The sequence below is a fragment of the Elaeis guineensis genome, chromosome 2 (genome assembly GCF_000442705.2).
Source record: "Elaeis guineensis isolate ETL-2024a chromosome 2, EG11, whole genome shotgun sequence".
Lineage (NCBI taxonomy): Eukaryota > Viridiplantae > Streptophyta > Magnoliopsida > Arecales > Arecaceae > Elaeis > Elaeis guineensis.
Genome location: NC_025994.2, coordinates 114927943 through 114943801, shown reverse-complemented (window position 1 = coordinate 114943801; position 15859 = coordinate 114927943). Strand labels below are relative to the sequence as shown.

The 15859-nt window shown below is 37.5% G+C and overlaps 1 protein-coding gene across 1 annotated transcript; it reads right to left on the bottom strand.

The window, feature by feature from the left end:
• Positions 1-1602: 1602 nt before the first annotated feature.
• Positions 1603-10876, bottom strand: LOC105040073 (clathrin interactor EPSIN 1). The gene is made up of 11 exons (XM_010916447.4): positions 10620-10876; positions 10479-10530; positions 9767-9846; positions 9557-9635; positions 9360-9443; positions 9096-9241; positions 8805-9014; positions 7285-7424; positions 4225-4424; positions 3362-3842; positions 1603-1976 (listed from the first exon to the last, which is right to left on the bottom strand). The coding sequence occupies exons 1-11, from the start codon at positions 10658-10660 to the stop codon at positions 1798-1800; spliced, it is 1692 nt and encodes a 563-aa protein (XP_010914749.1). The 5' UTR covers positions 10661-10876; the 3' UTR covers positions 1603-1797.
• Between the last annotated feature and the right edge of the window lie 4983 nt (positions 10877-15859).

Here is a 15859-nt window from a genome sequence, read left to right as displayed (position 1 = left end):
CCTCAAACCATTTGTTGGTGTTTGGATGATCTAGATAGCTTTTAGGGTTGCATTTGTAGCGCTATGGACAATCAGTCGACAGTGAGCTTTATCTGGCATTTGTAGTGAAGCATGCGGCAGGTTTCTATTCTTTATTTTGATTCTTTTAAATCAGTTTTCCAGCTTCTCAACGAAATTTTCGTTGGTGCACGTTGCCCTCCCACTTCTTCAACAGTAACAACGCATTGGCTTTTGTTTTCCAAACCATTTCTTGTTCTGCTGCACAAACAAAGTCAGACAGCTCTCGGGGCTGCATATTTACGTTATACAAAATCAGATGATGAGCAAGATCTGGCAACCGTGGTGAAGCATCGGTTGTATGTGGCAGGTTTTTAGTTTTTTTAGAGAAGGAAAAAAAACTCACTTTTTCTTCATTTCAGTGAAGATTGCGTGGGCATGTTGCTCCCCTACCCCCAAATTCTTTTATTTTTTCTTGGATAAGAGAAAAAAAACCCAATCATCTTTATAACATAAGATTTGTCTATCAGCCAGTTGGCAGACCCAAGTTTGTCTAACTTGAGAATAATCCAGAAATTCTCTTGCAATGCGGCACGAGACTATTGGTTTTACTCATCAATTTGTGCAACACATGAGAATAGTGAACCGTTGAGTTGGCAGGCCAGAATTGGACGCGAGCAACTTTCTGTGCACATGAAAATGGGCAGGCCAAAACATTATCTAAAATAAACGCTGTAAACTTAGAGAGCTGTGCATGCACGGCAAAAGATCTTGCTTATTTTGGAAACTGGACTTGGTGGCAATCTAAGCATGCACAACCCTCGTGCAACAGAGTGCACTGCAAAAGATCCCTTTTCAAGCGGTCATGCTCTCTTTTATTATCCCACCACTTCTTAATATAAAACTTTAACATGTAAAATTTTTAGGAGTGACTTTCCTGTTTAAGAAACTAATAGAACTGAAAGATCAAGTCACATTTGATTGATTTACCGAAAAAGACCTGAGAGGTCACGTGAAAGGGCAACTTAAGCTAGGTTTTAAGGTATGAAAAAACTGTGGATCACAATGTTAAGTACAAAAATCAAAATATTGTTAAGACCATGGGAAAAAAAGAAGAGAGAATAATTCGTAGATCTCAGTCACAATAAAGCATTTAAAAATTTAAATCAGGCTCAAAGGTATATAAAGCTAGTTCACTCGATCTTTTACGCGGTGCCCCCATTTCTGTAGATGATTGCCTGGCTTTCTTAAAATTTATATATAGCGTAAATGTTTTACACATTGTTTTGCATTTTGGTACCTTGTTGCCACCTTGGATTTCAGACATACCATAAATTGGTACTCCTGAAGGTTTCTATCATGCTGCCACCACCAAGAAAAAAAAAAGTCGAACAGCTATCAGATTGAAGCAAAAGCTCATAAAATAGGAGGAAAAAAAAAAAAAGATTGTAAATCTAACCAAGAAAAAAAATTGTAAATCTAGCCAATAATAACCGCATTTTCGCTTTCCCATGGCAACAGGCAACACCAATTGCAAATCTGCAGATGCTTCAGCCTTCAGCTGCAAATCGTGAGTTGGGCAGACGAAGAATCAACAAGCAACAGTTTGACATAAAGTCTTCTTTATACATGACCACGTGACAAGAACAACATTGTAGAGCGAAACAAATAACATGCAATGTACAGCAAATAAAATTAGTGCAAATTCTTGCAGAAATAACTCTTGGCTGGAGAAAAGAATATCAAAAAAATTTAGAAGTGATATCACTTGACGCTTCCAAGCTGCTGTTGGCCAAGGGTTTAGAAGTTCCCACTTCCCCCCATTGCAGTTGAAGAGGGAAACCCGGACCTACCGAGACCAGTTCCCGTGCCCATGGCTCTCCCCATGTACGCTGAAGTTGGTAGTCCCTTTTCCTTCTCATCAGACCCATCACTAAGCCCCCCAACAATCCCAATATCTGCTAGATTCACCTTCTTGGCTGTAAATTCCAATGAAGCACCAGGTAAAAAATATGATGAAAGAAAAAAATCCGCTTGATGTTGTCACAAGCTGACCTAAATACTATTAGCTTCATCCTGACACTCCACGTGCATGAAAATGCTGTATAAAAAGCATGGTCGAAATATTCTTTTAATGAAAAATTGGCATATGGCAGCTGCATCTGCAACAGCTATGCAACCCATCAGAGGTATGTAAACCTGAGACTGAACCAATATCTAATAATTTGTATATGAAGCTTAATAAACATAATCTTGAGTACTGAATATTTTTGAAGATTGCCTGTCTCCTACCTAACAATACCAAAAAGCAGTGCAATTCCAGATTTTATAAGGCATTCATCTATTGGTATGAAAAATATATCCAGCATCGTATGGTGATGTACAAAATGTCTGCAAAAATGATGGAAACCAAATTGAGATAAGATGCAAATTAAGAACATTGAGTTGGACCTGTGGTACAACTAGGATGCATAAAACAGGAGTGACTGAGAGTGCTAAGATGGATATGTGATGAATCGGGGGGAGGGGGGGGGGGGGTGGTGAAAAGATACATAAGAGAGTTTTGGAGTCGTACAATCCAAAGGATGAAGTGATGGAACTGACTGAAAGAATAGAATAGAAATTGCAATGGAGACAATAGGATATATTACCAAAGAGAACTTGGCAAAGTGGAAAGCTATAAAACAAGATTAGAGGACCCAAGAAAATATTCACATAAAAGCTATCATCAAAATCTAGAAGTTTGTGCTGACAGCAGAAGTAGCTCCCAATAGAAACAAATGCCAAAGAAAATTCATGTAGCCAATTCACAGAGACGAAATAAAAATCAAGTCACACAGTTATCGTTTTGTCTATCCATGCTTGGACACATGCATGCACACATTATTACCATAAAAAATAAGTTATATTCAACCATCTCAAGAAATTAGTGATTAATATGGTCATTCTCAAATCACAGGCATGTGAAGCTACTTCAGGGAACTGTTACACATGCATGCACACCTTAGAATTGAGAATTTAATTAGCAGCAGCAAACTAGTAGAGGTGTCTGATTTGTCTGTCACCCGATTTTAGATTCAATCTCAAAATTTGGATTGCTTAAAAAGATTCCCTCCAGAGACATTCAATTTGCTACAGTACTAGAATGGTTATTGGACTTGGGCACATGGATTAGATGGGAGAAAAGTATAAGCAAAGGTGTCACAAGGAATGCAAAACAAGTCATGACATCACCAGTAAGCAAGACTTTGCAAGTTTGGAACCTCCAGGTAAAGAATGTTAAACTTGGTGCTACATATGAATTTGCTGAGAAAACCAAAATCATTAAAAAAATTAATGGCAACAATCGAGAGGAGAAACTCACGGGCAGTTATATTCAGATCAATCAATCCACGGCTCAATGAATCAGCCCATATCCCAGACTTGACCTGAAAAGTATCCTTCTTGGCAGCAGGCTTGGAAGCTGTCAAAGAGGTCTGGTCCAGGTTGTTGAGGCTGTTATTTGTAGAATGCTGTGAAGGTTCTGTAGTTGCTACTTCAGTATAAGAGGTAAAGGCACCAAAGGTCTCATCCAGCTTGTTCAGACTGCTGGTTGTAGATTGTTGTGAAGGTTTTGTCGCTGCTGGTTCACTATGAGAAGTAAAGGCACCAAATGGGTCAGAACTCTCAAAATTGTTTAATGGAATGGCAGCAAAAGGATCAAAGATTTTGTTGCTTGCAGGCTCGGAAATGGGAGACTTTGTTTCAGTAGGTAAGCCTGGATCTGGTGCCGCAAAAAAATCCACATTATTTGAAGGAAATGCGGCAGGAATGGCAGGTTGACTGGCAAAGAGATCAGTGCTGCCCTGCAGTAAGATTGTAAGTAAATTACAACATCAGAGAAAAAGAAAAAACTTTGAATTAAATAAATTTCATCTGAACAAAAATGCAGGCTGCAAACAATGAAAAGGACAATAAAACATCGTTTGCATATCACAAAGCCCAAATAAATTAAAGGCAAGTAGGCGTTTGTGTTTTTGGAAGTTCAATAAAGGAAAAAATTAACCACCAAAAGAACAGGAAGCTTCGATTTTGAATTTTATTTTCTCCTTCACGCACAGGATTACTGTTCAAGTCACACAAGGCTACTATAATTTAAATTTGTACGGATGAGAACAGTTCCCTAATAGACATATAATATACTTGACTTCAACCGCCTTTATAATTGGGAAAAATATTTAGACTAACCTGAGTATGACAAGTTGCTGTTGCTCCAGCTTGAGGTGAGGCTGACTGAAAAGTTGCATCAGCAAAAAGATCAACTTCAGTTGTTGCAGGATTGCCATGCGTGGTTGTTTCTGTTGGAAGAGAAACTGGTTCATCCATAAAGTTGCCCGCTAAGCTTTGTCCAAATAGATCCACCTGGCTAGGACTCGTATTCGTTGATCCTATGAAATCAAATAGATGAGATATCAATAAGAAGCTCATTATAAACTTATTTACTTGAAGTCTAACAGTTATGGGCCACAAATCATCACAGATTAACTTGAAAAATATGAGCAGATAAAATGTTGCAACATTGAGGTCTAAGAATTGAGCCTGCCTGCATATTAGAATATATTAGGAATAAAATCAGTTACCTATTAATTGACACTAAGCAGTGATGTTGCCTCATGGGTACCATCCCCCATGACCATATCAAACAAAAACCAAATTGCCTTACAACCGTGCAACTCATACTTAACATTTCTAGATCAAAAGTATACAAAAATAGCATGATGTGATATTGCTTTAAGCATGAGAACCGGGAAACTGACAAACAAGCCCATGTCTAAAAGTATGGACATTGGTGCAAGAAGACTTATTAACATACAATGCACTTGCTAGAAAGAAAACAGAAGTGTAACAAAACTAGAAAAATAATAGAAGCAAGGTATGCTGAACCGGTATCGCCGGCCGTATCGGCCGGCCGGCGGTATGGTTCGGTACGATTTCGTACCATACCGAACCGACGAAGGCGACCCGAACTGGAAGAAGAAAAAGAGAGAAAAAGAGAGAAATAGAGAGAGAGAAGGAGGAAGAAAGAAAAAGAGGGAGGGGAAGGAGCCGGCGGGGCCACCGTGGCCGCCAGAGGGCGCAGTCCGCGCGAGTGGCGCCGCGGGCGTGAAACAGGGGCATCGTCCATGTTTCATGATTTTTTAAAAAAGATAGTTTTAAGTGAAGCCGGCAAATAGTTTGCCGGCTTTATGATTTTTATTTTTTTAAAAAAAAATTCATTAAGTCAGCAACACAGTTGCCAACTTCATGAGTTTAAAACAAAAAAAAAAAAATCGAAACAGACCGTCTGTTTCGAAAAAGAAGGGGGCGGAGCCGCAGAGGGGCTCCGCCCGCGCTACCGCCCTCAGGCTGTCGGCGTCGGCTGGCTGGCCACTGAGGGTCTTGCGACGGAGGCGCTGTCCGTCCGGTAGGTCCCTCCCCCCCGAGCGCGCTCTTTCTCTCTTTCTCACTCTCTTGAAAGCCCTATCGGATGATATGGAGCTCGGAAGCCCTCCGGCGGCTGCAGCCGGCCACCACCAGCCTCCGACGGCTCCCACCTCCCTCCCTCTCCTCCTCTCTCTCTCTCTCTCACTTTTTCTTTTTTTCCTTACGTACCGCCGGTGTACCGAATTTACCGACCGAATCGTACCGGTTCCCCACCGGTCCGATACAATACGGGGTATACTAGTCGGTTCCGCATGGTATGGCAAACGCTGAATAGAAGGTTAAATGGTTTTAAGATTAAATTCAGAAAAATATCTGATAATTAAAAACACATCTTTTCAAGTAAATGATTTATCATCCCAAAATTTTTAATCTTGAAATACTATACAAATTGAATGAGAGAATATGCTCAACTTTTGTGCGTGTTGCCTGGTAAATCCATATTGGACTAAAACCTGATTAGATTAAGAAATATCCCAACAAAATCAAGTTAGGCCCTAAACTTACATGATTTCTATACAAGTTGATTGTTTGCTTGAAATAGATGGAACCACTTAAGCCTCAGGTAAGCTCATGACAAACATCTAAATTGCCATATGTAGTTGATAAATCATAAATCATCAATCCAACCTGAAGGTACATTGAACATAGGTAAACAGACAGGTTTGTCTCCAAATTCCAGACTAAAAAGAATGTGCACCTAAGTCATTATCACACTGGGCTTGATGCAATACCCATATGTTTTACCATCCGGAGATGAAGATGATAAAACAAAAAGAAACAGACCATGTGTTATGTCACCTGGACACTCGTGTGCAGCTTTTAGAATTTGTATCCGATACATATCTGATGTCATACAGGTCGGGCATTTGAAAGTGGATAGGCAATGAGATGGACTTTTCAAACAATGAGTTCGATCCACTACAATAATGTTTAAAGTAGGTTTTGTTCTTTTTAGACATTGGTCAAGAAAGTAGGTACCCAAAAAGATCCCAAAATATCTTTTCTTTAAAAAAATGCCAAAGCTTATTGAGAAGTTTGTCTTTTAATATTTTTATTTTACAATATATAAACACATATTCTTATACAAAATATTTTTTTCTATGTATCTTGTTCTTCTTTTCCTTTTTCTTGTCAAGTTGGACAATTGGACTCATGTCTGCATCTAATGCTCATGAAAGAGGGCAGCAATAATTTTCTAGCACATCTGAAACTGCTATTCTTTGGTTTGTGTTGAAGATGGTAAGAAAAGATGGAAAGGACCTAGTGCAACATGGATGGAGGTTGTGAAGGATATGGAGAAACTTGGAATAACATCAACAGTGGTTCAATATGGGACACTTAGTAAATAAGAATCCATAAAGCCGAACCCAAATAGTTGGTAGAAGGCTTGATGACTACGTTTATGAATAAATCAAAGAGTAAAACTCCAGTAGGTGGAACAATAACATCTAGTTGTCCGAGCAATGTCAAAATATCAATTATAGATCCAATTCTGCGAAATATTCAAGTACAACTAATCATATCACTTAGCTTTGAAAAAAAAAACCCAGACAAAGAGTATCAAATATTATTATTATATCCTTTTCTCCTCTTCCCATTGAAAGGTTAACTATCTTTATCTATGTTTTGCAGAGTTTTTGCTTAAACAATTAAGAAAATGTATGAATCTTACTTATTGGAATCTAATCAAAGCAACCATAGCAGAAGTTGTGTAACTTATATGCATGAGCATGCACACAAATGCATATAATTTTTTTTTTTTGGTAAAGCATGCATTTAATTTTTCACCATGTAAAATTAGTAAACAATAACTTAAATACTCACCAGTTTTAGAAGATCCACGTGGGTCAAAGTCATCAAAATCATCCTCACTACTACTTGCTTGAACACTTGCGCTTTTAGGAGGTGGAGTGAGGCCTGGCTTAGTTGATGACCTTGAGTTAGATTGGGAAGAATCTTGATCCCTATTACAGAAGCAGCAAAGAAATTTTAGTTGAACATCAACCATAAGTGAAGCATCATCAACAAAATAAATTTTAGATATCTAAGGTTCATGACACATGATTGGATTAAGGCAACATTATGTCATTCTATGCAAACAACCAATGCCCATCTAAGGCATTTCTTTTTACAGCCTCTTATATTTGCATGCGTCAATAGGTTTTTTCCAAAATGTTGTACATGCACCCTGTGGAAAAATAATATGAATTCTTCTGGTATCCTTTAGGTGGAATTGCTGTAAATAAATATTAAAAATTATCACTTGTCTTGAAATTAAGTACCCATGTTACAGCTTCCTAATATAATTCTCCAACAATTTTTTCATGTAGATCATCCCAAATATATCAGGCTGGCAAAGGTCAAGACTGTTTCCACATTATACGCTATCTAAGCATGGAAAATAGCACCTGATCCCCTGAAAGAGGCATCGACCAGGCCTAGAGAAGTCATTGGTAGCAGGCATAGTCTTGTGAAAAGCCCAGTTCAGTCCAAACTTGTATGCTCTGAATCCCCAGTTTCACGTAATTAAGTAGTATTTAAGCGTCCCAAAGAGGAACGGACCAGGCCTCAGAAGTCATTTGTGGAAGCAGGCATGATCTTGGGAAAACCTCAGCTTAGTCCATGCTTGGCTCCTGTGAAGCCCTAGTTTTGTAAATTTAAGTAGTATCTAGGCCCAAGAGGCCGAGGCCAGGCCTGGGGAATTATATGCAAAAGCAGGGGTGGTCTTGCAAAAAGCTCAGCTCGGTCCGAAGTTGGCTCCTGTGAACCCCTGGTTTCACAAAAATTACATAGTATCTAGGCCCACAGAGACCTACACCAAGCCTGGGAATTTTTTTTCTTTATTCTTTTTTTTTTTGGGGTTCTTGTCTTGGCTGGCGCAGTTTGGGCACACGGGGGGTGGGGGTGGTGTGGTGTGTGGTGCAGTTGTTGGGGGTTGTTTTGGATGGGATGTTATTCCCAGAAACAGGCATGATGTTGGGAAAAGCTGAGCTCGGTCAAAACAAGGCCTTCTTATCCCTTAGTTTCATGTAATTATATATCACTATAAGATCTTAACTTCGTTAGCAGAAAACTACATCGTCCTCTCGATTTCCTGTTCTTTTGTCTAATCTGGTTTCATCTGAAGCAAATTATAACCACAAAAATTCCTGAAACACAACCAAAAATGTATACATGACAGTTTCAATTAATCATTGTTCAGTTATGACACCAAAACTCTATTAAACTATATAACAAAAGCATTAGTTTATTAAACATGGTAAGATAGCCAGATCAACAAGTGAGCATAATGTAATGGAAAAGAAAAATAAAAAGACAAAGTATAGAAGGCTAGTTGGGTCTACCGGGTTTGATGTGCTACTGGCTTCTTTGATTTGCTCACTTCATTTTTATTTGCCGCACTTTTATGCAATTCACTGTCTCTGTAATTATCTCTAAAAGTGTCATCATCCCTTGAACCACTTAGGCTTCCATAACGATCACTAAAGCCACCACTGCTGTATGAGGCCCCGCTTGATTTATATGTTATTCCCGTTGAAGACAGTCCAAAATACCTAAATACAGTAGCAACTACTGATTCAAAAATGGCTTAGACATGAGCAGAAAAGATCTCAAAATGAGTAAACACAACTTACTTATCACGGGTTGCAGCAGCTTTCTCTCTGACTGCTTGTATTTTTTCTTTATCATTCAAAAGAGCTAAAATGGTTTCCGCCTTCTTTCTCACATTGATCCCGACATCCTTTCCATTAGGTTCAACATACTCAAATCCTGAAAGTGCCTTCATGAATAAAAACACATAAGCAAGAAGTAATTGCCAAAAAAAAAAAAAAAAGAAAAGAAATCCCAACAGACAAGGCATCTTAATAGCAATCTTATCAAGGGTGAAGAAGCAGTACTGAAATTTGAAAAGTATGCTCGAGAATGTCATCAACTGCACGTTCTGATCCATTTGCGATCAAGTACTCAATAACGGCCAATGCCTAAAAGGGAGAAAGTTTGGACCCACAACTATATGAATTTTAAACCAGTATGTATAAATAGCATAAGAAGCGTAACCAGTTTATGCATATAAAATATAGAGCTCAGGTGTCACCTTGTACACATGACGCCATTTGGAACCAGTATCTGACAATCTCGTCCAAAGTACATTCATAATCATCTGGCATTCGGTGCTGTGCGGATAACATTTGCATGAATTAGAAATACATATACTTTAGAAAATTACCTCTAAATAAACTAAAATAGATGTAGAAATAACAATTTTCTCAGAGGCAAATTCAAATAAAATAGAGGCAGTGATTACAATTTTTTGGTGGCCTGAGCGATCTCCGAAAGAGCAGATCCATGAGGACCCCAAGGCTCATCACTAGTTGCATCAAGAACCTAAATTTTATAATGCTGATAAATCAATATAAAGAAAGAAATATACAGGACAGAATAGAGAGCCCAAAACCTACAAATATAAAAATTAGCAGTCACTTGTATGAATATCAACTTCTTCTCAAATATGAAGCTGAGCAACAATACGACCCATGATCTGTGCTATTTACTCGTTCATCCAAACCGAACACCGAGGAGAAGAGAGTTGGCTTGATATCTAAGAATTGACCATGTTAAAGTGAAAAGAACGACTGCATTTTTTCTCTTTCTTTATGCAATTATTTTCCGGGAACTATAGTATTGAAATCTCAAAAGAAACAAAAAAAAAACTTTTAGCTCGGTTCTCCAAGATCAGGACTAAATATTTTTTTCTTTTATTTAATCAAACATCTTGAGGGAACAAGAGAATTGATGCCTCGAGTACAAGCTGGTAAGATAGGATGAAAAGAGTACTTTTCTTTCTACTATGCATATCAAATCAGATTCTAAAATCGAGTGCATCAATTAAAGGAGGAAACTCCTTGTTGTTCACAAATAGAAAACCGTCAAAACCATAACACCAAGATTTGAAAGAAATTACCACGAATCGAATCCTCATTACCCCAGATCAAAGCCATTAAAAGCAAGATCCTAACCTTTTGTTCTGTCTCCGGCACCTTCAGCACTTTAAGATTAACCTCTCTCTTTCTGAAAAATAACTGAAAAAATTAGGAACAAAAACAAGACAAAAGATCTCAGAAGGGCGAAATGGAGAGATTTCCGAACGCAAGACTTACATCTCGCGGACAGTTTGATCCAAGACCTTCATGAAATCCATTGCCGGAACGATCAAAGTAACAGATCCCGATATCGCCCAGATCTGGTGAGGTAAGGTGGAGTATTGAAATTTTTTTAAGATTGGAGGAGATTCTAGAGTTTCGAGGGTTAGGGTTATGAGATCCGGGGCATCTGACGTGAAACTCTTCTGAGATTGCCAGAATTGAAGGGAGGAACGAAAGTTACAGTTACGGAAGATGGAAAGGGTTCGGACGGTTCAGGACTCAACCGGCCTAAACAACCTTCAGCCCCCAATGTCCAGGTCATATTTTTGTCGGAGAGAGGCGGACCACGGTCCACCGAATGGCTGTTAGATTGTCCTTATCAATGATCGTGCGGTTCTGCTTTGCCGTTTCCACCAAATCAGAAGCAACGCATGAAGAAAATGTACGGTGAGGATGCACATAATCCAAGGGACACACGTCGTTAAATGCAAATTCATATGCAGGCAAAATCTAACCATTAAAGTTCAATGTTTAATGTGATTCACTATTAAAACTTTCTATTTATTATATTAATTATGTTATAGTATTGTAATTTAAGGATGGTAAGAAAAAATACAATATCAATTATGGGAGTTCAGTTGATGCAGAGCTCTTTTTTTTCACCATATGAATGCATGTATTAATGATAAGAGATAATATTTTATCAAAAAAATGATAAGAAATGATAAAAATTTAGTTATTAAAATTTTTTATTTATTATATTATATTTTAAAAATAATTGAAAAAAGAAGAATAAAAATCGTAGATATACATCATGTAGGGCTAAGTATCAATGATAGAAGCTTTTGCACAGATGTTAAACTTGTATAGGGTTCTTCATTCACCATGGATATTGGTATTATATGGATATTTCTATTCAGCTATTATTATAGTTTATTGTTATATAGGTAATAGAAATTTGGTTATTGGAATTTTTTCTAATTGTAATTAGTCACATTGTAATATTGTATTTTAAAAATGATTGAAAAAAAAAAGATGAGAATCCATCGCATATCACATAGGCTATATACCAGTTAGAAGTATAATTTCAACTAAAAAGTTTTGAGATGAATGGTGAGTACTAGGAACTAAGATGTTTTAGGTTTTTGCTGATGTTTTAATGGAGCTTATAAAAAAAAAAGGAAATCTATGAAATTGTCTAATAAAGGAATTTTTCTGTGGCCACATGAATTGATTTAGACTAAGATTTATCGTACTAGTATGTACCATCCCATGCTAGGCGTAATATACTACATCGAGACCAAATTGATGCAAGGTAGGGAGGAGATGATATCAAGTATTATTATAACTAGATGAATCCATATCAATATTTTACCAACATGATACCGCTATAGATATCTAAAATGGTATTGCGGGCCTCGACTAAAATTGATTTATGAATCCAAATAGTTACAAGCAAATTACAAGGGAAGAGTAAAAATAGTGTTGTAGAAGGGAGATACGACGTTCATCTAGATTTTTTTGTGGCCTTCATAGGAAGGAATACTAGGGAAGATGCAGTGAGCACCGAACGCATACGCACCCGCGCGCATGCGCGCGCATAGAGAGAGAGCGATTGAAGGTAGCACTAAAAACCAGGTGTTTTCTATAGCTATGCCTTGAAAACAAAATACTCGTGACAACCCCAATAGGAAGCAAGGAAGGTGTAACATCCCGGCCAGAATCAAGCCCAAAATCCAAAAAAAAAAAAAAAAAAATAGAGCGGAAGGAGACTCCCGAAGGGAGTCTTCTTCTCCGATGAATCCCGAATGAAAGGAGAGTCCTAGGATCACCCGAACCCTAGGAACAACTATAAATAAGCCTCTCCCTCTCTCAAGACCCTCCACCAGTGATCTTCGAGCCCGATTCCTCTCCTTTTCTCCGTAGAAGCCGCGGCAGCCTCTTATCGTGTCCGTCGGAAATTGAAGGTCAAAGAGGCCACCGGAGTTCAGATAAAGGTTCAATCTTTCTTCTTCTCCCTCTTCTCTTTCTTCCCATGTTTTTAAACTCCTCGCCGGTCGTCAGGATCGTCGGAAAAACCATGAAAATAATGAATCCTGTTTTGATCTGTTTCGGCCGGACCTTTTTCCTCTCTTTTCCGGCCACCGGCGCCGTCGGTTGCGGCGTCCCATCCCCGAAACCGGACTCCCATCTCTCTCTCTTCCTTCCCTGAAAATCTTGACCACCGGCGACCGGCCAATGATCGAAAAATAAAAGAAAAGTAACGATCTCCTGTTTTCCGATCTCTTCTTGATTCTCGCCGGCCGAACCTTGCCGCCGGCCGTCCCTTGCTCTACCGCCGCCTTCACCTGTTGTCGGATCTCCGACCAAGCCGTCGGAGCCCGAGCCACTGAGGGGGGGACCTCACGGTCTTCTCCTGTTTCAGCCAAGGGAGGCCGCGGGAAGAAAAGAAGAAGGAAGAAGAAGAAGAAGAAAAGAAAAGAAAAGAAAAAAGAAAAAGAAAAAGAAAAGAAAAAGGAAAAAGAAAAAAGAAAAAAAAAAGAAAAAAAAAGGAAAAAGAGAAAGAGAAAAATAAAAATAAAAATAAAATAAAATAAAATAAGAAGAAGAAGAGAGAAAAATTTTCTCTCTCTCCTCTCTCTACCTTCTCTCTCTACATTTTCTCTCTCTAGATTCTCTCTCTAGACTTTTCTCTCTCTTTACGGATTTTGTCTCTCTATGATCTTTTCTTTCTCTCTGATTGCATCATGAACCCTAGGATAAAATTGAGATGAAAATAAGATGATCTGAGATTGCTCCAAAATTCGTGCGGTAGATCTGATCCCAGTCCGATTCTATTCGAAATTGTAACACTTGATTCATATTGAGTCATCCTGATAGGACCTCTGATGATCTCGATCATGAGTGCCTCATCAGAAGGATACGAAGATTTCTCTCTCCACTTTCTCTCTCTACTTTCTCTCTCTAAAATTTTCTCTCTCTTCATAAATTTTCTCTCTCTAGAAGTCTTAAGGATCAGTGGAGGATCCAGATACATAGACAAGTCCTAATTTTGGTTAATCCTAAGAGAGATCCTCGATCTGTATTATTAGGATCGATTATCGGTAATTTTTTCCATATATGATCTTTATATTTGATCAGGGTTACGAAGAGATGATTGTCTGCAAATAATATCGAGTGAAATATTTTGTTAAAAAAATTCATAAATCAAAGAAGAATATTGATTTCTGTGCTTGGATCAGTCACCGGTAAAGGTAAGAATCCCTGTACATGATCACTATTATATATATGCTAATTTACTGTTGGTCTTACATTATTGATTTTGCATCATCGAATTTGCGATCGATGAATTTATTATACCTGAGATACTGTTATTTGATTTTGAGTATGAGTATGTATGTCAATATATATATATGTATCAGAGATTGATTGCATGATTATATGGATATGACATATCTGAATTGATCATAATGCAAATCAGAATTGATTTGATGAAATCAACACATAATAATTTAATGAAAAGAAAGAGATATATGGTATATGGATTAGTCTTGTCATGTGGAACAGCCCGCCAGGAGCTTATGCCTGCGACAGCCCCCACTGGCTTACAGATGGATCAGCCGGCCAGGAGCTCATGCCTGGGACAGTCCGCCAGGAGTTTATGCCTGGGATAGCCTCTCACGGGCTTTCATACGTGGGACAGCCGGCCAGGAGCTCATCCTGGGACAGTCTTGAAAGACTTTTTAAATAGATTCGATCCGGATGATGACTGAGGTATAGACTTGGATAGTCCAGAGCCAGAAAGAAAATGTTAAAAATTATGTGGTTATGAAAAGAGAAATGAAAGATAAGGCATGAAATAATTGTTGAACAAAAGTGTTTCACCTGTTAACATATGATGATGCATCTATTTTAATAAGACAGAAAATTTATGAATGTTTGCATTATTCTGAACATTGAACATGAGATTTTATATTTTACTGCTTATCCTTATTTTCAGACTATAGTACTATATCAGTGTGATATGGGAATTCTTACCGGGCTGTAAAGCTCACACCCCTTCATCTTTTTTTTTCTTCTCAGAGTTACAGAATGACTTAGATTGGCTATGGCTTGGATTTATGGGTGAGCAGAAGGATAAATAGAGTGTCATAGTATCTGATCAGAGAATTGAAAAAATTTAAATTGTAATTATGCAAGATTTTATGAATTATATTTGAAATTAATTGTTATGGATGTTAAGGTTGTAATATTTATTTGGGCCTTGCATATTCTTTAGGGCTTGCTCTAAGGAGTGTGCGGCCATCACGTATCCGATCCGGGTGTTGGGTTCGGGGCGTGACAGAATGGTATCAGAGCTTAGGTTATGATCATTGGAGATTACGATATAAATGATTTGGATGTGATAGAATAATATCAAAGCTTAGGTTTAAGATCACTAGAGATTATGAAGAGATATTAAAACTTTATGTAAGATCAGTAGGATAAGTGATATCAAACTTTGGGATTATAATCACTAGAGTATGATTGATAATATCAGAGTTTAAGATTTTGATCATTAAAGGTATGATAGAATGATATTAGAGTTTAGGTTATGATCACTAGAAAATATGATTTAAGTGGTATTTGAGTTTAACATTATAATTATTCAGAATTGTAATTCTAGTGATATCTGAACTTAGGTTATGATCATGAGGAACATGATAGATATAAAAGAGAAGATTCAATATTTAGATTTCAAATCAATAGATATTAAGATGAAATTTATGCATAAATGGCATATGTTATCTATAATAAAATTGACGAGTTATATCTTGGATTTCAATTAGTAGGGTGGCCTGAATATAAGAAGAGTTGACCTTGGAATGAAGTGGGAGGTATTGATAAGTTATGTTGAGTATACTAGATGATTTTGGAATGTTAAACTTATATGATTGAAGATCATGATACTTTTCTAATTTCGATGATAATTGTCTGATGCATTATGAATTTTTGATTTATCAAAAGAAAGTTAATTAGGGTATGGTCTAAGAAGAAATTCCATCATATGAGAGAAAAATATTTTTGAGTATTGAACCTACAAGAGGATCATATATGAAACTCAATTTTAAATGAAAAATATACTTAAATTTTATTATGAGAATATGAGATACACATCTTGGTGAAATCTTTGGTTACTCAAAATATCATATTCTGAATATGATTCTTTGATCTTTCAAGTTGTATTGAATTTCAAGTCAAAAGCTTACTTTTCT